This window comes from Lepisosteus platostomus, chromosome 11 (genome assembly GCF_059453375.1).
Source record: "Lepisosteus platostomus isolate fLepPlt1 chromosome 11, fLepPlt1.hap1, whole genome shotgun sequence".
Taxonomy (NCBI): Eukaryota; Metazoa; Chordata; class Actinopteri; order Semionotiformes; family Lepisosteidae; genus Lepisosteus; species Lepisosteus platostomus.
This window is the reverse complement of record NC_142621.1, coordinates 42,307,508-42,330,121: the sequence shown is the minus strand read 5'-3', so window position 1 is coordinate 42,330,121 and position 22,614 is coordinate 42,307,508. Positions and strand designations below refer to the sequence as shown.

Here is a 22,614-nt window from a genome sequence, read left to right as displayed (position 1 = left end):
GCGCAGATCCCATCAAACCACAGAGCCGAAAAAGGAGCTCAGGTTCCGACAGCCCTCTTCGAAAATGCTTTGCAGGTGGGCTGTCCCGTTTCGAGCCCCCTGTTCGGCAGAGCCGCGTTCACATCTGCCCCCGGCCAACCACTGGCTCGCTGGACACACTTCTGTATAACTCGGGAGGGATCGCGTTTCCCACTGTTACACTTGCGAGAGAAGAGCCCCCCCACCAGCGGCGTTTAGTACCCCGCTAAAACTGGCGGAATGTTAAACATTTTGTTTTGCCATTTGCTGCGCATTTCTCTTCAAACTTTCCCTTGCGTACTGCTCTGAGGAATGCTTAACTCCGGCAAGTTACCACATCGCACGTACTGCGCAGTGTCTTGTAACGCACATCAGGATAACGATCAGTTATAATCTGGGAACAATGTAACTTTTAAAAGATAAACTTTCTTGAGGCTACCCCACCTATACATATATATTTGCTTTCTCGACCTGTCTTACTATATGTAAAAAAAAAAGCGGTGCAGGGTGATTCCAAATTCGCCAAAACACACCAGCTTGTCTCGAAAGCCACAGCTGCTAGTTAGTCCGTTGTTTTGTTTTTGTTTTTGTTTTTTTTTGGAGGGGGGATACGGGTTTGGGGAGCCGGCTGTCCCTTTAAAGAGCGAGTTTCGGGAGCTGTGGAAGAATGTGCTTTTTGGAAAATATGTGGCCTCGGTCCCTTTAAGCCTTTTTGCCAGTTGCGTAGATCCTTCATGAATGAAACCACGTGACCAAACATCATATGACGTCTGGCTCCGGCACAAGAGAAAGGGATCAACAAGGAGAAGGCGAGGGAGTAAATTTTACAAATTATCCAGAAATAGAGGCGCCTCACTTCCAAATACTCCGATATCAGACCTCCGGCGGTGGGGAAGAGGGTCTCCCTTGAGTTTGGTGAGTCCGATGGCGGGTTTACTTCGATCGCGGACGGCACATTTGAAAGAGATGTGTTATTTTGCTGAGTGTGCACGCCTTTGCTTTGCCTGTAGATCTGTGGTGTGTGCATGTCGATGTGTGTGTGTGTGTGAGAGAGAGTGCATTAAAGGGCCAGACATGCTGATTCATCACGATTGGGTCATTAGGCATGCACGGCGAGTGCGGTCAGAACCGTGCAGGCACAGGGTTTTTAACAAAAGGATAAGGTGGTTGTAAAATCTCGGTTTTACCGGGGAGTCCCCTTGGTCTGAGACCTCGCTGGGCGAGAGCTGGCGCCGAGCCCCTGTCAGTCACACTGGCAGACAGCGGCGTGGAGCGTGTTGCCGAGAAATGTGTAATGCATCTGAGCTGGACAAACCTGCTGTTTCATCAGAACGGGGGCCGTGCTGAAAAACGGGCGAAAGCCGGGGCGACGGCGCTGTGGTAAGGCGGAGAGAGAGGTCAGGCTGGCCGGCTTTCTGGGAAGGTAAGGTGAGCTCAGCATCGGCTGCCGTAGCGTCGCCTGGTGCCGCTGGCCGCCGAGACGAGTCGGCTCGCAGCGCCAACTCGTTCTGCCCGTCTCGAAAAATGTGATTCTTGAGAGCAGAAAGCGCTCCTTCAGTTAAGGGGGGGGGGAAAAATGTCTTCGCTACAGTAAAAGGTGTATCGCTTCATTGTATCGGGGTGATCAAGAACAAACGTTTCACTAACAAAGAAATTGTTGTAATCTTACACCGTGGATGAGAATTTGAGAGAACGGTGTAGGTCGGAGCCCGTGTTTCAAGTCGCCTTCTTACACCGTGTGACCGTTATCTTATTATTATTTTTATTATTATTATTTTTTAATACTATAAAAATACTAAAGGCTTGTTTTCGATTTCGAAATCGGCTCAGAAAGTACCGTATGTGCTGATTCATCACAACGTTGAATTTTGAGGCTGAGCAGGCGGCACTGGACAGGCACTGCTGACATGGACCTGCGGACAGAGGTCTGGGCTCGGCGATAAGGATCGATGATTTTTATTTGCTGCCGGTTTAGGGAGATGTGCGACGATGCCACAGGGCCAGCAGACGGGTCCGAAAGGGGCCATGTTAATCCCGAAACCCGCTGGGCCGTCACGACCACGAAATGAACAATAAACTTCTTGGTGGTATTTGCATTTTTTTCCCCCCACTTCAGGTCGAACTGTTGTGGGGTTGTGCTGTAAATCACAAAAGGGCAATGCATGTATCTGTGTGGTGTTATGTAAAAAACACACACACACACTTTCCTTTTCTCCGTATGAGAATATTTCCTGCTTCTTATTTTGAAGTCACTCAGCGGTGAACCTTAATGAGAAGTGAAACAGGTACGCTTGCTGTTAGTAGATCGGTATGGTACGTCTCCTTTTTTTTAGATGGCCAGCTTGTGACTCAGGTCAGAGAATCGAATGAATTTTGACTGATTTCCATCATGGCCGAAGTGTTCCTCGATTATTGTGCTGGATTGTGGTTTCTATGCCTTACCCCAACACCTGGGAGAATTGTTGAAGAGCTGTGCATATCCAGTGGGAGGCATTTTTACCTGTCCAGTTATGACTGTCAATGTCAGAAAGCCTTGTCAGAAACACTAGATGTTTGACTAAAGTTCACAGTTTAGGATAATGCCTTTCTCTTTAAAGGTGGCACTCAAACTGTTTTTAACGGTTTTGATCTGTAAAGCTGTTGCGAAATGGATGTTGTGCTTTATATGAGAAAGGCTTTGCTAGTTATTTTCAGCAGGTGATAACAGTCAGAAGTGGGCGAATCACAATCGATTTCCCAGACAAATATTTTGAAGTATGGCTGAAGGATGAAATGTGCCTTTACTGTCACTGGATGCAATGCTGAATTTGCTGTGATCTGGTCATTCTCAGCTTTTTTTCCTCCCCAATACGGGACGGCGGAGTAAATGAACACCTTTTTGTCTTTCCGCACAGAAAGTTTGAGATGTAAAAATCTGGGGAGTCTGGATTGCCAAGTGGCTAAAAGTCTGTGTTTAGTGGAGGCATAGGCTGATATTTATGGCATCGAGCGTCTCACTATCTTATCTAGATGCAGTCAGAAGCTCCAGACACCCCCATACTAGAGGGTTATACCACACCTGTGTGGGAGTGTAGTGCTGTCTATTAAAGTCAATACTGGTGGTCTGTAATTACTGTTTTTGGCCTTGTTCTACTTTAAATCAGTGTGTTTACAAGCTGTCTCTAGGTCTGTCTTGGAACACCAGGGAACAATCACTCCAAAAATAGTCATTCCTTATGTGTGCCAGCTCGGCCAGTTTGAAGTAACTTCTGTGCCGTTGAGTTCACCTGCCCCTCTGCACCTTCCCCTTGTGAGCAAGACGAGCCGTACAGTCGTGTGAGGAAAAAGGGCCGTTTGTGGAAGGAATTAACAGGATTGCTGGGGGAAACGTTACGGAAGGGAAGGGCCTTCTGCCACAGCTCTGATACCTCCCACAGTGTGTAAATGACAGCCATTTGTTTTTCATCTCCTTCTGACACGCCTTCGGACTCTTTCAATGATGTTTTCTCACACGGTGTATATTTAAGTATATATGCAAAATCTCTCCCATGCTGATACAGCCCCCCAGCTGTGTAAATTCACCGTTTGGGCTTGCGGCTTCTTGTTTTAATTCTGCCGTTGTGGTGGTGTTATAAAATTGTAATGACTTTTAAACTTTATTTTCAGTCTGGTTCCAAGTTTTCCTTTACTGTTATGTGCGTTTGGTAGCATTTTCCTACATCATCGACTGTACTGATTGTACCAGACAATGTAAGAGACTGTACTGACGCAACAGTGTTGAGGCTAAGCCTTGATAAAGTTATTCACTAAGCTAGCTATAAATTGGCAAATGTTGTTAAATGCAAGATGTTCGGTCTTTTTTGTCATCTTAGTCGTAATTTGTATGATGTTAAGCAAATGCAATGTTTTCAAATGGTTATGGGTATAATTTGTTTTTTTTAGTTGAGATCAGGTTTGGCAAAGCCCAAAACTAAAAAGTGTAAGCGTCTGACCTGGAAACATAACTGTTAAAAACAGAAGAAATAGCAAGGATGGTGAAACTACACAGCAAAGAGGTTGTGCTTCACAAAAAAAAAACAGCCAGAGAGATCAGAATGTTTAATATTTTTATTTTAAAAAAGGCAGCCCTACTAGTGTTTGGGTTGAAATTCAGACAATGTTCCTTAAATTCCAGAACAGAAATTGTACTTCTGCTAAAAACAAGCAATTTCTGTTCTTGCTTGAGAATGATGTAAATCATCTTAAAGGACGTAACGGTGGCAGCCTGTTAAAAAAGTCTTCTTTTCTATGCTCTTTAACAGTCTATAAGAATTGAACGTCTGGCTAGCTTCTGTGAAAGTCTGAAAAGGCAAATTTAAAACAACAACTTTTTCCTTCCGGGAAAATACACTTGTGTTTATTAGACGTAAAATAAGCATCAACATGTAAAATACCAGGGGTCTCCAAACCTAGACCTGATTCCAGTTAGTCTTACGGGTTCTTCCTTGAATAAAACTGTTCTCCGTTTCTAGAGATAGGGAACACCTATAAGTTATTAATAAAATAATTTGATCAGTTAAGTTAATTTCTGGTTCTTGAGAGAAGAATAGCATTAAGATTGTTTGTCCCATATTATCTCAAAATAACTCCACTTAACTAATCACCTTCCTGATCGATACCTGTTGGACCAGGGGCAGAGACCTCTGGTTTATAGTATAACTGCTGTACATTTAAAGTTATAGAGTGGCAATCGAATCAGGTGGCAAGAAGCAAGAATTAATGTTTTCTACTATTTAATTTTTCTGTACACTTTCTTATTATCTATTATTTAAAATGTCCCAAATAGTTTTTAGTACCTGTACTTACACCTCAAAATGTACATTTTAACTTAAATGTGCTATCATTTTAATGGGGGTTTGCGTAAAATTTAGTGGTTAATGTTAGAGAGGTGTCACTGTGTTATACAGGGAATAGGCAAGGTGTTTCATTTGTATAAACCCCAGTACTAATCAGACACTGTAAGTCTAGTGTACAATTTCCATTTGTTGTTCAAATTCAAACGTCTTAATTTTCAGCCTGTAGTGGATGATGGATTTCATTATCCTCATTTGCCATATTTTCTGAGCCATGTGGCAAGAATCTCCTGTATTTAAAATATTATTGGCAAGTGGGTTTGGAATTAAAAATTATTTGCTGGGTTTTCATATGTAATGTCTTTTTTTTTCCCAGCCCCGATTTATTATTGTGCTGTCCTTCTCCATAACTCTTTCCCTGTGCAAAACAAGACTGTCTTTTTGAGGCAAATTCAGTTCAGCATCAGTTACCATGACTTGAAAACTCAGCTGTTAGCCTTCATAAACTGGCGTGGCTTGAGAGCGATGGGTTAGAATGATTATCAAAGGCTGCTCTTGACTTCCACTTCATTTTCTTACATTGTGCTGTATAGTTTCCATCAGGCAGGTGAAGACGGGTGATTTGCACCGTATGTTTTTTAGAGTTAATGGCACATGTCCATAGTGCCTCCATGCCCCTTGACTGCGTTCACAAGCAATTGGTGTGCCTTGCATTGAATCGAGGTGCGAGAAACATGCATTTTGTAGTTTAAAACCTGGATTGGTAAATTTTGAGGAGCCATGACCCAGTACTGAGGTGATGCTCTGCCATTTACTGTAACAAAGAGATTCCAGTTGACTTTCACAGTTGGTTTTACTGTTGGTTGAGCTGCCTTGACTTTGGTACGATGGGATACAGTTTGTGTCTGACTGAAAGGGCACAAACAAGAGAAGGACATTGGGCATATGTGCCACAGTGAAGTTCGATTCTCTTATAACGATGGCTGGTCATAAACGAGTAGAATCTTTGCGTGCTTGCCAGACTCTTCAGGAGGTTTCCTTCTGGGGAAAGTGAAACCAAAAGGGACGCTTTTAGAACAGTAACCAAGCCCTCCATTCTCCTTTGATTAAATGTCAGCCAGGGTGTTTGTTTTGATTGGGTAGTGAAACTCTTTGTAATAGTCTTTCTTTCTTCTTTTTTTTTTGAACCGACCCAGGTTCATGGGAGAAAACCCCCCCAAGGTATTTAGTTAACTTATCTCCCGTTGCTCTCACTACCTCTGCGGAAAGGGAGACTAAATTAACCTACAAGGTCCTCCACAGGAAAAACGTGGTAAAAAAAAAAACAAGTTTGAATCCCCTGACAGTGCATCTTTTTTGCTTGTGTTAGGGAATTTGTCATTACACACAGACTTAGTACCTGAAATGGAAAACGTGTAGACAGATTTTTTTTTTTTGCTCTTTTAATACCACATACCACTGATCTTGTGATTTTTTTTCTCTCTCCAGAAAGCTGCTGAACATTTTTTTTTCTGCACTCCTTATTTCACGCTCTGAATACCTAGTAGTTAATAGCTTCCCTCTTATCTGTTCGCGATGCTGTATCTATATATAAATAGGATGCGAGCTCCACATTAAAAGAGCATCGCTGGCATAGATGTCTCATTTTTAATTTGCTATTAAATGGTGGACGGCACATGCTGATTGTTAAATTATTTACTTTACACAACAAAGGAGAGCATTGGATCATTTCATTTAAAAAACAGAATGAAATGCAAGCAGTCTTCTGAGTGAGAATTAACAGCAAGCCTCTGGAATAAAGCATAGGAAGACTTGGCTAGACCAGTAATGCCTATTGATCTTTTTCCCTGTTGTGGTTCGAACCGTTAGCCTTTGTCAGACGGAGCAGCAGCTGATCCTAGATAATGGATGTTTAGCAGAACAAAACAGAGGAGTAAAAAGGCTTCCCAGATGCATCACTTTTGGATCCTTTAATTCGAGGGTCCAGGCATAATTATCTCATTGGGCTTTTTGATTTTTGTGTTGGCAAAGTGATTAGAGTTGCTGTCACACAGTGCTGGGGCCCTGCGTTCAATCCTGGTGCTGGGGTGCTGTCTGTGTGGAGTTTGTATGTTCTGCCTGTGTTCACATGAGTTTCCTCCAGTTGCTCCGGTTTTCTCCCATAGTCCAAAGACACACAGGTAAGTTAATTGACTTCTGGAAAACCTGGCCCTGGCGTGAGTGTGTTTGTGTCTGTGTGTGCCCTGCGATGGACTGACACCCCGTCTTGTGCCCTGCCTTGCGCCCATTGCTTGCTGGGATAGGCTCCAGCTCCTCCGTAACTCTGAATTGGATGGAGCTGTGAGGAAATGGCTTGAGGGATCCCTATAGTTTCCTACAGACACCCGGCTTGGTCAGTTCAGGCTGGGAAAAGTGGATCTGCTTTGCATCAGGCCTCTCGGCATTTCTGCAGTGAAGGTTTGCTAAGATATTTTAAAATAGTACAGAATTTGTAACAAGCTATACAAAGAAGTAACTTTCCACTGCGTCCCAAGTTGGCTCCGGATACAGTCGAAATATGTTTTTTTTTTCCGTGGGCTGCAGGTTGTCTTGTAAAAGATTTTAAGGTTTTGGATGATTGCACAATGTGGCGAACTAAAAAAAAAATCCCAACCAGAACCTTAAATGTGTAATTACTGTTTACAGTAAGTTTTGCATTGTTGTCTTGAGGTCTCTAGTCAGTGGGGGATTACTTCACTATTTCAGCACAAACCCTCAGGTCGTTACTGGCTGCAAACATTACTGACAGGAAAAAAAACATTTGAGAAGTGTGGGTTTAGGGTGTGGTGTGTACACATTCATGTTGTGTGTTTTAAGAGTTGCCTAAATCTGCCCTCCTTTGCAGTGCTCTGTTTTTTTCTGCCGTTCTGTTGAAATTGAACTGGTCTCATTTCTGGTGTGGACGCCCTGCCATAGTCAATGGTGCGGTTTCCCAGGAATTGTTAATTTTGGAGTCTTTCTCTGCAGCCATCCCAAAATGTTGAAATAGCGCAACTTTGGGAGAGGACGAATTTCAGCTATGTCTCCTGGCTGCATGAAAAAAATGAGAATCCTTTTATCTGCAGGATAAAAAGGGCCATTAAGAATTCTGTGCACAGTCACCCATCAGCAGCAGAATAGTATATTGTGCAGGCCACAACAGGTGAGGTGTGTTAGTCTGTCATTATGGAAAGTCCAGTGCTGGCAAGACAGCCTTTTTTTCAAAAAATGACCTTATCCAGCTACCCTATTAAAGATGCGAGCATCCTCTGTTTTCTTGTGTGTGATGTTAAAATAAACCTTGGAATTAACCTTGCAGATTGTCCCTTGTGTGTTGTTAGATGCCTTCGCCCTCGCCAATAAATAACTGTATAAATATTCATCATGGGAGATGGGTATTGCGCCAGGGTGCTGTTAAATAATCATGCTGTTAATTAACAAATTTGAACCCCACTTGACAAGCTCGTAGCATTTTCAGAGGCAGCTACAAAAGGATGAGATAATTAAGGGACAACACAAGGCGTGTGAAAACTTGTCACATCAGCTTTTTTTCCCCCTTATTCTCTTCCACTTCTAGATTTATTAACAAGAGGGTAGTGTGAGTGGTGGAATGATAGGAATCTCACTCATGTTAGCTCAAGTTGAGAAAGTTCCTAATTGGAGACTTGGTCCTGGTCGTTGCTGAGATCGGTGTTTTTACCCCCCTCCCCTTAAGCTCCTGAAAATGTGTCGAGGATGCAGTTTCAAGAAGGAGGAGAAAAAAAAAAAACTTTCCTTCTTTTTTACTCCGTGTTCACACTCAGCATTTTTTTTTTCCTGTGGGTGTGATGTCTCTTCTACAAGTAATCAGCTCTGAGATGTCAGCATTCTTCTAGGCAATTCATAAAAATTCAGCCTGTGCCTGCAAAAGACGCCTCGGTCCCCCGCCAGCGCCCCCCCCCCCACACACACACACCTTCTCTCTCCTTCCTCACTAAACAGGCGCAGAAGAGGTGAAATCGTTTACCGGAGGTAACACGTTTGCGTTGTGTAAGAGGAGGCTGCGTTGGGAGCTTTACTGACATGAATATGGAAAGAGCAAACCTGTCAGCGGGGATGTCGCTGGGCGGCTGCCTCCCGTGTGCGGGCTGGCGGGGCCTGCTGTGGCTGCCGTCAGGATGTTTCCTCTTCATCGTTCGGGCCTAGTTACCCAGAGGTGCTCTTCTGAAAGTGGGGAGCTCAGGAGACGCGCCGGGGAAATAACATCGTGGTGCACCAGAGGCTAAAGGCATCCATGGGGCAGTGTTTGGTTTTCATTTTTGTCAAACGACTGAAAAGCCCGTGCCCTTCGATCACAACAGGAGACAAACCAGGACAAACCAGGAACCATTTTGTGACTGCCTGCGTGTATACCCTTTACTGAAGTACTAAATTATTAAAGTAGATCAAATTATTCTTTTTAATGCTTCTCTTCTATAAGTATCGCTGAATTTGTCTCCCTGAATTAACTTTTGTTTTAGATGTGTGGGATTAAGAGCAGCCCTGTGTTCTCGTGGCTTCCCAGACTATTTTTAGTCCTAATTTGACTTTTTTTTTTGTGTGTGTGGGGAGAATTTTAGGTACAGTAACAGCCAGCCTGTTCGCTCCATGTTGTAGATTTCCAGATGCTTGGTCAGTCAGAACTTTGTTTGGTCCCTTCTCAGTTTTTATTTCCATTTCATGCTCGTAACGGGTGGGTTTATGGCTGGAAGGTGCTACTTGCTAAGCAGGTTCCCTGTTTCATACAATAGCTGCTGTAAAATCACAATTTTGTAACAGCTTGGTTAATGTGGGTTAGTGTGTTCTTTGTCAATACTCCCCCTCTCTGCCTGTGGGCGTCTGCTTTGGGTTCAGTTGTGCTCCGTTCATATCATAGGAATGCTTGTCTTGGTTGATACTGTGTTTCTTTATTTAGCTTCAGAGAATTTTTTTTCCTGTTTTATTCTTATTTTTGGTGGTGGGGGGGGGGGGGAATCTCCTTATAGCGTTGTTGGAAAATTGTCCCTGTATGGTTTGGAAAGAGTGATTGCAGTCATTTCTTCTTGAACTGAAATTAAAGAACTGATGGATTGTCGGTAGAGTGTATTCAGAAATGAATTTAAATATGTTACTTTACACAGTGGATTCAAGTTACAGACAACCCAAGCTTGGAGGATATTTCCACATTTAGTCCACTATTGGAAACAAATGGTTAGTTCTTTTGTAAATGATTAAAATCCCCCAAACATAAATACCTCCCCCCCAAAATTTACATATTTAATATGTTTATGATTTATTTCCACAATATAAATTACTCTCAACTGCTTGCAAAAGAAACAAGTTAATTAGGTCTCTGGTACAAATGAATCTGCCTTGAAGCATTTTTAAATATTGTCTTTATTGTCCTCATTAAAATGGAAGAAATCTTATAGGTTTTTTTAAGCAGTCAATGTAAGACACTGTACATTGCTGATGCTTATTAGAAAATAATCCATATGATTCCAATAAGTTTAATAATAAACAATGAATAGCAAAGTTAATATTCTAAATTTACTTAATGCTTGTTTAATACAGTATGTAGCAAAATGCAGCTCTGTTCACAAGTTTATTTTCTGTTTAAATCAGGTTTAGAACTTAAGGAAATTGGTGAACTGCACTGTGCTTGAGTATCTGCATGTATGAAAGTTGTACTGGGAATTGTCTGAAAAGTTTTTTTTTTAAGATTCCTGAGAATGATTTTGGAGCGTTTTTTTGAGCCGTGTTTCCAAATCACTTCTGTAGCTTTGTGTTTGTTTTACACCTTTAATTGATTTAGTCTTAGTTCAGAAATTCTTAAAAGTGACGGGAATGCAGAGCAAGTCTTGGAGAGTAATGGAAGTGTATAAAAGCAGTGAAAAGGCTAAATAAATGCTGAATCCATTAATTCAACCTTTTTGCTTAGCCTTTTTTAGAAATATTCTCCTCCTCCTAAGTGACTTGCTGTGTGTGTGTGTACTCTATGAGGCTTGTTAGTGCGGAGTTGTGGGGTGGGGGTAGCCCAGTGTTGGTGGAGATTAGGAATCTGCTGAGTCAGGGTGACTTGATCCCATGATATTTGCGCAGTCACACTGCACAATGGTTTGCTTTTATCACGCAGTATTCAAGAAGCATTTATAGAAATCTATGGTGACTTCCACTGGTACTTTGTATACAAAGTTATTTTACTTTTTGTAACTTTCCTGTTGCACCTGTTTCAGTGGAAATCTCTGTGCTACAGACCTTGAATCTTGAAACAGATCAGAGACTCATAAAAGTCCACATGGCCCCAATCCTACTCACTTCCTTAAGATTTCTTCCCTGCAGCCTCAACGTCTTTGAGCTTGTTCAGTTGTAAAAGAAAAAAAAAACAGCAACTCATCTGTTGCTTCAGTGTTTTCTTCACTTTTTTATATATATATTTGTCTAACAGAATGTTAAGATCTATAGTGAGAACACTTTGTTTTATACATTTGTCTCTGTTAATATATAAAACAATTGTTAGTGTAACCGTAACATAATTGAAATATAAGTTCTAAGTAGCAGAATATAAAGTGCTCAAGGTTTCTTGTATTTTATTGGGCATTAAGGGTGAATTCTCTCTTGCCTTTAAATACCCTTTTTATCGCCATACTTTGATGCAGTCCATTCAGAACTGACTGCTGCATTTGCAGTTGCAGAACGTCCTCACCTGTCTGAGGCTGAGTGCCCCCACCTGCACCTGGCAGTTCCCATGACGATACCCAGGTGGGGTGCCACTCCGCTTCTCCCTGTGTCTCTCAGGCTGGCACCGAGGACCAGCAGCCATTGCAGTGGGAGCAGTGGGTCACTTGCTGACACAGGCTTTGCCGTCTGTGAAGTAAGCAGTGACAAGCTGCTGCTGAGTGCAACAAAAGCCACTGATGACCCTGTGGCTTCGCTGACCTTCCCTCAGCTTGCTGTGCAATTTGGAACTGCCATGTGCGCTCTTCTGCAGGAGTACGGTTCTCATCATTGTCTCTTTCGAGCAGTTTCTTAGCTTGTCATTACACCCAGGAAATCCCCTGGAATTTTCTTAAAAGACAATAACACCTCAGTCTTGTTGGGGACCATTTCACAGCCTCGCTTGAAAGTCCCCACATTTCTTCATCTGCATAATAATAAAAAGAATTGCTTAGCAGATGCCCTTGTCCAGATCTGGCCGAGCATTAATGAAGCTTAGCAGGAAGTGCTGTGTCAGAAGGAATCTGATTTGATTACAAGAAAAACATGAAACAATTAAGTATATAAAACGTCTTCATATAATGCCAATAATGCCAGTAAATCCAGTGCAACACAGAAACGGAGGCAGTGAACACCTACAGTAGCACAGACCGCACGTGGGGTGGAGCCAGACATAAGTGGTTATGTAGACATCTGCCTGGTATGTGTTCCATGTAGAGAATTGCAACAAGTGAATTACATGTCAGAATTGAGAATAAAAACATTTTTTGCGGCACAGTGTAAGAAATACTGAAGAGCGGGGAACAAGCAGGGGAAATTAGTTTCTGTTCGGTGTTAAACGTATTACCAAACAGGCTAGATGGTCTCCTTTCAGTGAAAAACTTCCTTGTGTTCTTATGAAAGCCCCTTAATTTGATTGTCTTAAAGGCATCTTTGCTTGGGGAAATGGTCACATCTGGTGCTGCTGTTGGCCCAAGGCAGATAGCACAGAGATGATTCTGACGCTCCTTCCCCATTGGCCGATATGCTCTTTTACGCTGTTATGATTTTAGGAGTGCCGATCGCTGCTTCATGACGACCCCAGGTCTGCTGTGGGACTCTTAACACAGACTCCCAGCGGTGAGGCATACCTACGCACGTGGCGAGATGTGCCGCGTTGAATTTTCTTTCGAAATGAGAGGAAAACTATTCTGTAGCTAGGAGTTGGGGAAGTACGTACAGTAACTGTGACTGGGTAGACGTAAGTGGGTGAAAGTTCTTTGGAGTACATCAGCAAAATGACATTTTAGTGTTCCAAACTCAAGTTTCTCATTATTTGTTTTCCATTCTTAGATGTGTCGATGTGAGGTAAAAATATAGCAAGCAGACGTTGAGAGGTTTAGTGAAATAAGGGATAGATTTTTTTTATTCTGTCGTTTTCTTAGAAATGGTTGAAAACCACTGTGCCACCAAGGAGCCTGCAGGAAACAGGAAACTGGAGGTTGTTATCTTTCTCACATTCAGTGTCCTACTTTTTAGAGTGGCAGGGTTCAGAATGCTTGCTAAACAAAACCTGACAGACTTTTTCGCCTTTCGTGATATGGAAAATTGTTGGGGCTTTAGATCAGCTCGTTTCAAACATGCGCTTACAGTACGTAGACTTGAGGATAAGAAGATGCAGGATTGAAATAAACATATCTGGTTGTTTTAGTACTCTGTTTCATTATTTAAAAAAAAAAACATTGTAATAGTAATGTGCAGTGGAGTCAGTTTCTGCAGATACAGCAGTTCCTCACTGGGGAAGTTCAGGTATGGCGGCTGTTGTGCCTTAACGCCTCTCAGTTATTGAAGATTTTAAACTTGTTTTGTTTTCTCTGCAGACCTGTGTTGTCGGAACCGGCTCTCGTGGTATGACGACCGCTAACAAGGGAAGCAAAGCCTTGAAGGTGAGGCAGTAAGGCGCTTGGAAAAGACAAGTGCGTTTTAAAGCCTTTCTCCTTCGGAAATATTGCCTTTGGGCATTTATTAGCTTTGCTTTCTGCCTTCTTCACGTTTGACCTCGATGAAGATGCAAGTTCTTGGTTTGATACCCTGCTAGCCGGTGAGTTACATCATATCGCCTCCTGTGGCAGCTAGCCTGTGAGCTTGCAGTGAGGGCAGCATATCGCCTCCTGTGGCACTGATAGCCTGATAGTTCGCAGATAGTCGGTGAGCTCTCAATGAGGGGAGAATATCACCTCTTGTGGCAGCTAGCCTGTGGGCTTTCTTTAAACACTTCTTTAAAAATGTGGAAACCCTGAACCTGAAGCCTGAGGAGGCCTCATAAGGACCAAAGCAGAATTTAAAGCTGCTTGTTTCTCATCCTGGTTTCGCCAGACTCAAAATCCACAACCAGTCACAACATGTTTATATCCCCGGGAGCATTGCACAGCAGGAAATTATAAAAACAGGCTATCGAATGTGCTTTCACATTTGGGTCACTTAGTTATTAATAACTGAGTGGCCGGAAGTGGTTCGCTACTTTCACCAAAATGGGCTGCTTTTGTTCTTGGTGCTTTTCCATACAAATAAAGAAGTTAGATTTTCTGAAGTGATACCAGGGGATACACAGTGGTCAGCATTGCTGCCTGGGAGCTCCGGTGCCCTGGGTTCAGTTCCTGACCTCGGATGCTATTTTTGTGGAGTTTGTATGTTCTCTTCACGTTTCGCGTGGGTTTCCTCCCGGTGCTCCGGTTTCTTCCCACAGATCAAAGACGTACTTGCAGGTTAATGGGCTCCTGGGAAAATCGCACCCGTTGTGTGTTTGTGTCTGGCTGTGCCCTGCGTTGGACTGGCGTCCCGCCCTTGGTGTACCCTGCCTTGTGCCCGCTGTTTGCTGGGACAGGCACCGGCTCCACCTGCGACCCTGAATTGGGGGAAGTGGGCAGAAGATGGAAGGGTGGATGCGGTGATGCCGAAAGGAGCCGCGCCGGTTTATCCGTTTTTGATTCGGGTGCTCTCTGGCCTCTTTCAGGTGAAAAGGGAACCGGGGGAGAATGGCACCAGCCTCACAGACGAGGAGCTAGTGACGATGTCGGTGCGGGAGCTGAACCAGCACCTGCGCGGCCTGTCCAAGGAGGAGATCCTGCAGCTGAAGCAGCGGCGGCGCACGCTGAAGAACCGCGGCTACGCGGCCAGCTGCCGGGTGAAGCGGGTGACGCAGAAGGAGGAGCTGGAGAAGCAGAAGGCCGAGCTGCAGCAGGAGGTGGAGAAGCTGGCCTCGGAGAACGCCAGCATGAAGGTGGAGCTGGACGCCCTGCGCTCCAAATACGAGGCCCTCCAGAACTTCGCCCGGACAGTCGCCCGCAGCCCCGTGGCCCCCGCCCGGGGCCCCATCGCTTCCGTCATCGGCCCCCTCATTCCTGGCAAGGTGGCCACCACCAGCGTCATCACAATAGTCAAGTCAAAAACTGACGCTAGGTCTTAGTATCTAGCAGGGCAGGAGCCATTGGGAGGAACTGGTCAGTGCATCATAATTGAGCACAGAGCTTCATTGTTTGTGTTACCCCTCAAACTGAGCACCTCCCCTCTCCCTCCCCACCCCATCTCCCATCACCCCCCCCGCCAGCAGCAGCAGCAGCAGGAGGAGGAGGAGGGGGGGCGGTCTCCTTGGGGGTGCGGGGGGGTGTAGTGCGAGCTGGCAGGGGTCTGTTGTGGTAGTGGCACCCTGCCAGCGTCTCACCCCGTCACCCTTGGGAGGCTGATCGTTTTACCTCCCGAGCGGCCAGGCATCAAGGCAAGACCGTCCAGGGGAAGCTGCCACCTGCACTTAACCGCGACGGTGTAACGTCAGGTCGAATTGGGTATTGCCGGAGGGGTAGGTCGGCCCAGCCGATCTAGATGTCCGTGTGAAGACCTCTCTGGATCAGATTTGTCAGAGTTTTATGGCAGGCGTTGGTCGCAAGGGTCCAAGTGTCAGCTCTGTCTGCTGTTTTCGAATTTGTGGTTGCCGGTTCCTTTTTTTCCCTGTTTTTGATATAATTTATTTATCAGTGTCTTTTCCGTCCTAATACACCCTATGGGATATTACACGTTATTGACTGCACTGGTTTAGAAGGCCCCAGAATCCAGATTTGTCTCCCTAGTTTGGGTACGAGCTTGCAAATCCGAGAATTAATTTCATGCCTTTTTACAAGCACAGCTGAGAATCTTTTAGCAATTGTTGCAAAGTTCAGTGAAATCACAGCACAAAACCATTTCTTTTATGGAGGGGTTGACTGTAGGCAGACCACATTTTATATCCCATTCACATGCGTTTTTCAAACTGTGCCTAATATTTTGCACTGACCAACCGTATTTTGAAAAAGACAAAAATCTGTAAGTGTTCACCTGTTTCAGAGTTGTACAGTATCTGAATGGCAGTGAAATATATTCGCTCAGATGACCAATTTATGTGATTGGGTAGTCCATTTTTTAATTAAACAAAAAAAGGTAAAAAATTGAGGTGTTTGTTTAACTTTTTGGGAAGTTGCGCAATTTTTGTAATATATTCCATGTCTGGAATAAGCTGGTATTCTTTGTAGATGTTTACGAGTATTGTTATGGAGACTATTCAATTGGAAAAGCAATACAAAAATATTTAAGTATGGAAAAGTTTCTGTTTGTCAGTGTTAGGAATCCCAAGCTTTAGTTCTTAAACTATTGACGGCTCAATGTATTGGTTGAATGGAAGAAAATACTTTTCTGATTTGCTGAAGATTCACCTATACTATTTTTTTTTTTGCTCATGATATTTGCAAAGTTAGCTTTTCTGGGTCTCGCACCTAAAATTGCACTTGTGTGCAACATCAGAGAGCTGCCAAACAACACCGCAGTGTTTTGGAGACCCGATGACAACGTAAGCACATGTGTTGTTATTTCCATTCAATTCGAGAGACGTGTGAAAAGACTCAATTAACCTTTTGTTGTCCATCATTTAAAAACATCCCGTGAAGGGGCTTTCAGTCACACAGAGCCTACGGTAAAAAAAAATGGCAAATACTTTTTTTTGGTAATAAAATGGGGACTAGCTGACCACATAAATAGACAGATGTGTAATCACAGGAGCTTTACTATAAAATTGTTAGTGTACGTATTTTAAGGATCTTTGTCCGCGTTCAAGTGTTGATTTTTATAAATACATAGAGTATCTTACATTATTTATAAAACCTCTTTAAAAAAAGTACAAAAAAACTTGTTTGATATCCTTTTTGCAATTGTACCAAAAGTGGCTTATTATTGAAGTCGATAGCTTTTCTAGTGCATAGGCGCGTACTGTGGATTAGCGCGTGGCGTGACGTTTAAGTGACAAGGTGACAGTATTGTTCACTATATGGATGTAATGCTGTACTTTTCTTTTTTTAAAAAAAAAAAGATTACTGGTGATGTAAACAGAGCCTGTTGTCTTTCAGAACCCCCCTTTTTGGATTCTGTCAACACTGCCTTCTCGCGCTGTTTGATGGCATAACGAAATCATGCGCCGCGAACTATTTAAAAAAAAAATGTATCCCCGTCGGTTCCGAAAATCTGAGTGATTTAGGAATTTATATTGCCTGCTTTTGGCAATAGTTTTGCGTGTCAGTGTGAAAAATGATACTGTGGGATGACTTGCCGGGGTCCGAGTCCTCCCTTCATCCAGCAGGGAAATGTAGGTCTCCTCCTTGGGTTTTAATAATAATAATGGAAATCGCCTCACAGCTTTGAACCCTAAGGGTTTCTGTGCCACATTGGTATTGTGCTTGTGTGTGCGCGAACAACGAAGCGAGAGAAAGCTCAGCCTCATCTTTATGTACGAGATGCACTGTGGTAATATACACATTTTCCAAATGCTGAGAAATTGAAAGCCGTTTCCTTGGCTTCCACAAAGCAGGGCTCTTTGTGTGCGCTCTTTAGAATTGGTGTTCGGCTTCATTAAGTATTCCTGTTGATCTGGCGTGGGGAGATCTGTTCAGCTTTCAGATAACAAAACTGCTGCGGGGGTCTGAAAGTAGGAAACATCAGAATGAAAGCGCGACTGTGTACATCACCTTTCTTAAGTTATTTTTGTGATGTGTGATTTCTGTATATTTCTCTGCTATATTTAAGGCAAAACACATTTTTTTCAATTATTATTATTATTATTATTCTGATTATTTTTTATTAATGCCAGGGATGTGTGACTCTTCTGCACTGTGTAAAAAAAGCGTCATAATAGCTACTGCCATTTTGCAAGGGGCCCCATTTTCAATAGAATTTAATCAGAACCAGCAGATTTTACTGCTGAGCAGTAGGTAGTTTCTTGTGACTGTTTAATAGAGAAAGCAAATTTGCATACTAAAGAATGCCAAAAGAGACTTTTCAGTGTTCTTGGAATTACTATTGGCTGCAGTTAAAACTTTTTCTGTGCAACCAATGAGTTTTTGAAAATGTTAAATTGCATCCGTTTCAAACAATGCTGGTACTAACAAATCTTTTGCTTGGGGGGGATTAATATGATATTGAACATATTAGCTTTAAAGATAGTTGAAAATAAATACAGTGTATTCCACAACTATAAAGTGCAACAATTTTTAAAACTTCTCAATAGAAGGTATATTTTGTAACGGGTTTAGTTCAAAACCTGTTATTATTTGTCTTCTAAGAAATGTATTTATTTAAATGCTGTATTAATATCAAGTGCGAAGGAACAACAGGGCTTGATTTTTTTTCTTTTTGTATATGAAATATTTAATAATATTTAAAAGTTTGAATGGTTTTTTTTTCCCAAACAATGTTGTCTTTACGTAACAGTATACAGTATGTTTATGAGGACAGATTATAATGGAAAACTTTGGTAAACATCAGTAAAAATGGCTTGTAAAGGACCAGAAAGGAAATGTACCTGAGGCAGCATGGTGATGCAGTGATTTGCATTTCTGCCTCGTAGCGCTGGGGCCCCGGAACTCAGTGCTGGAGTCCTTGGGGTGCTATCTGCATGGAGTTTGCATGTTCTCCACATCTTCAATTGGGTTTCCTCCAGGTGCTCTGGTTTCCTCCCACAGTCTAAAGACATGTTGGTAGGTTAATTGGCTTCTGGGGAAACTGGCCCTGGTGTGAGTGTGAGTATGTATGCCCTGTGGATGACTGGCGTCCAGTCCAGGGTGTACCCTGCCTTGCACGTGTTGCTTGCTGGGATAGGCTCCAGCTCCCCTGCGGCTCCGCGCTGGAAAATGCAGTTAGAAAACGGATGAAAGGAAATGTACTGAAACCGAAATTACTTTTAAAAAAAATTAAACGAAAGAGTATAAAAGGTTTTTAGTTAAACTAAAACAAGAAAGCGGTGGGGTCCAATGCAAATTGGTCAATAGCACAACAATTGAATGCCTTTTCCAAAGTTTGATGTTCCTCTTTATATCGACAGAATGACAAGTTAAACAGTTAAAGGCCAAGTGTTTCCTATTTAGTTTTATTTTTAAATGTGCTCTCCGAGTTCATTTTTTCAGAGAAGACATGTTTTGCGCGGGTTGTGTAGTTTTTGCTACAGACGGGTTTGACAAGGTCTGTGTCAGCTCTCTACTGGCCAGTGCAAGGTACAGTAAAGATGTTCTTTACCTTGAAATTCCCTTGATTGAAGTTCCCTGTCCCTCACAGCATTGCACCACTGCTCATATTGTGCAACTGTAGTTGGGAAAATTATTTCCCTTTCTTTGTGAATTGTGAAAAGATCATTAATATACTGCCTTTTTTTGATGGCTTTCTACCAATTAGAAATTTGCTCAGGAATGCAGAGGATGTGAGATCACTTTTTGTAACAGGCTATTCAATGTTTTGGGACCATATCATGTGACACAAGGAGTTGCCTTTAAAACCCAAGACTGGGAGCATGTACAGTATATAAATCGGTCTGTGGATTAGGGCTACTCCCGATTAGTAAGGGCTCATGTTCACTTGAAAACATTTTAAGAAACCAAAATACAAAATGGGATTTCAACAGAGATTAATGCTGCCGAAGGATCTTACACTGAACATTTCTGACATGAGAAACTATTTACCTCTAAAGTGGACCTGAACTCTTCCTCCCTCACACAAGGAAGTACTAAGAATATATATTTGTTCTGACATTTTACAAGCTCTCGAAAAGCCGCAAAATCACATTATAAAGTAACTAAGCTTATTTGCTTTTCCTTCAGAGACCCGACCGTGAATGCTAGGAGAGAAGCTAAAAGATGCAAAGCCCAGGAGACAAAGGTTTTTAGATGAGCTGCTCTGAGTGACAAAGGAGAGAGAACCTTAGCGAATTGCTGGTCTTTTGAACTTGCTTCCTGCTCAACACTTGGCCTTTACAATGCATTTAACTTAAAAACGTCTGAACACTGGAAATCACGCCTGAGGCATTTAATCCGAATAATATGTGTGTATATATATCGCTCTATATATATTATGCATATATCTTCTCTTTAAAAAAAAAAGTAATTGACAAGACATGATTTGACTGGTTATCTGTGAAACTGCTCTAAGGAAGATGATCCTGATTCTTGGCATTGCCTTGTTTCAATGTTAACATTCTGTTTTTGCTGTGACGGTCCTGTAGTGTTACCCTCTGTGAACAATGTGTAAAGGTTTTTAAGTGCTTGTTTTGGCAAGCGCCTTGTGTCATTCATTTCTCTTCTGGAGACGTGTGGCGTACGTGCGTACGTCGTGGTGACTGTTGTGAAAAAGTGAACCTTTTTAAATATGCAACTCAGTGGACTACAGTGAGAGACTAGAGCTCAGAGCTACGAGTAGTGATGTTGTAAAGTGACAAAAGTCAATAGTTTTATACAGAGTGCTTATCTGTCTATGATTCTTCTTGAATTCATTTTCCCTCCCTTTCACCGAGCAAAAGAATAACCCTTTCCTTCCGTCATCTGTACAGTTGTTAAAGTACAGGGTATTTAGTAGGAAATGAACGCTGATTTTTAATGACATCCTTGCACCATGCAAACAATCTTTTCCATTATTTTCCTCATTTGGTGCAGTTTCCTTGCCTTTTCAGTTTTGTGCTCGTAAGACAAGGCAAAAATTGTACTTGTAGAATGAATGCAAGCACAAATGAACCCCTCTCTGCTTCCTCTATTTTAAAAACAATCTGGAATGCCAATCGTCCCTGTCCAGGCAATGAACAAAACTTTGGGGGAGGAGGTGGGAGTGGAGCCTTCCCCCTCGTATTCTGCAACAGATGAAATATTAGTGGGCTCCTTTCATCAGGCCTGACTTCCTAAAAAGATAGCAGACTTCTTTATCTCCTGTTCCTAGATCAGATAAGTCCTGGTCAAAGGAGAGGACGCAAACGCAGAGTTCCTCCAGATTGTGACAGGGTGTGCGAGTTTGTGTTGAATAGCTGAATAGTCCGTACTGTATTTTGCTGTATGGAGGGAACCATTGTTGACTTCCAGGGTGGTCCCATGCCTTATCAAGTCTGTTTAACACCGCTGGCCACTGGAGCTCCCCTTTAAGATAAACTAGAATCAGTTTCCATTAGATATACCTGGCTAAGGAAGGAAAGAGGTTTGAAGATTGTGGATGATAATAGATCAGACACCCCTTTTTTTAATCAGGAGGAAAATGGGGCAGCGGGCTTACTCACTGAATTTAGAATTCTTCACATAGTGTTTGTTGTTGTTAAAGAGTTTTAAATAATAAACTCCCTCTGTTGCTGCTAGACCAATTACTATGACTTAGGCATATGTTGAAGTTCTTTATGCTTTGAGTAAATCTGCAAGTATCAACCCCAGCTTCTTAGAAATAATAATGTTTAAGCCCTTTTACAGTTAATATTTGGTATTTATGTTAATAGCACTATTGTGAGTACCTCTGCAGTCATCTTTTACTTTATTGAACACCCTTTTGGTCACGAATGAGATGTAATATATGTATTTTAAAAAAGAAGAAATAGTTTATCAGCACTTACGTGACAAAAATCTAAGCTTTAGACTGCTATTTTATTTTTAATCAAACCACATGTCTTCGTCAACCGGTAAACGTGATTTGGCAAGTTTAAATATCTTGCTCTTCAAGAATAGGTTTCTGTGTCTCAAAAGTGTAAAGTGAAAAAAATTAAAGCTATACAAAAGTAGTGAGTTTTATGAATATGGTAAATAACAATAATAAAATCTGTTTTTGTTATTTTTCTGTCTGGGGTGTAATAAGTTATGATATCACAGTACTTTGTATGAAAAATACATAAAATAAAAGTCCATTTAATTGTATTTATTAACTAAATTATTGTACTTTTTTGCAATCTGTAGATAAGTAAAATGATGTATTCATATATAACAACCATGAAATTAACTGTTTCATTCTCAGTCGGACGCGTCTTTAATTTATTGATGTATATACTGTATGTTTGTTGATATACAGCTTACTTTATTTTGTATATGACCAATAAACACATTTTGAAAAAGACTACCTATGCTTTTTTAATGTATGAGAAATATTGTTTCTGAACAAATGTGGTGTTGAAATACTGTCCCTTAATGACCCAGTTGTTTGTAAAAAAAAAAACAAAAAAAAACCCAAACTAAATGGGAATTCTTTTGGAAAAGGGTATTTCAGCCCAGGCTGGTGTGAAGAGAAGGAGACCATTTAAGCAGTGTGATTTCTTTTTGCAGGATCCAAAAAAATAGCAAATGACCCAGTTTAAGCAACCTCAGTGGACGTATTTTTGGCCTGACATTAGTAAAACATGACAGAGTCATGAAGGATGTCTAGGTGTGTTTGTCCTTAATGAGGACACACAGTCGTCTTGATATTTGTCTTCTCAACCCAAGTGCCTAGAGAGGGTTAGGAGGAGATGTGGTACCTTACATGCCAGCAACACCCACATTCTTCATATGTGACTTCTACACATTATGTGCTGAATAAAACTAAATGACTTGGAATCTTAAAGGGGTACAACTGACTGTGCATGTATGAATGTATATAGATTGTTAATTGGGTCTGCAATATGTTTAATTGTTAAACATATTAAACTGATTTTTCTAACCTTTTTCCAAATACTGTCCAGATTACAGATTGATAGATGGACAGGTAAGCTATGATGAATATACACACACAAGCC

General features: G+C 42.0%; 1 protein-coding gene across 6 annotated transcripts; it reads left to right on the top strand.

Annotated features, from left to right (window-relative positions):
- The first annotated feature begins 251 nt into the window (after window positions 1–251).
- mafgb (MAF bZIP transcription factor Gb) lies at window positions 252–21,959 on the top strand. Of its 6 annotated transcripts, XM_088599770.1 has the most exons (6): window positions 793–933; window positions 1,349–1,441; window positions 12,614–12,680; window positions 12,986–13,041; window positions 13,421–13,486; window positions 14,554–21,959. In XM_088599770.1, exons 4-6 carry the CDS (start codon window positions 12,988–12,990, stop codon window positions 15,004–15,006), a joined length of 573 nt encoding a protein of 190 aa, XP_088455896.1. In that variant the 5' UTR covers window positions 793–933; window positions 1,349–1,441; window positions 12,614–12,680; window positions 12,986–12,987; the 3' UTR covers window positions 15,007–21,959. The 6 variants fall into 6 exon arrangements, with proteins under 6 accessions (XP_088455894.1, XP_088455896.1, XP_088455897.1 ...); XM_088599771.1 differs by lacking the exon at window positions 12,614–12,680; XM_088599772.1 differs by lacking the exons at window positions 12,614–12,680; window positions 12,986–13,041.
- The last annotated feature ends 655 nt before the right edge of the window (window positions 21,960–22,614 follow it).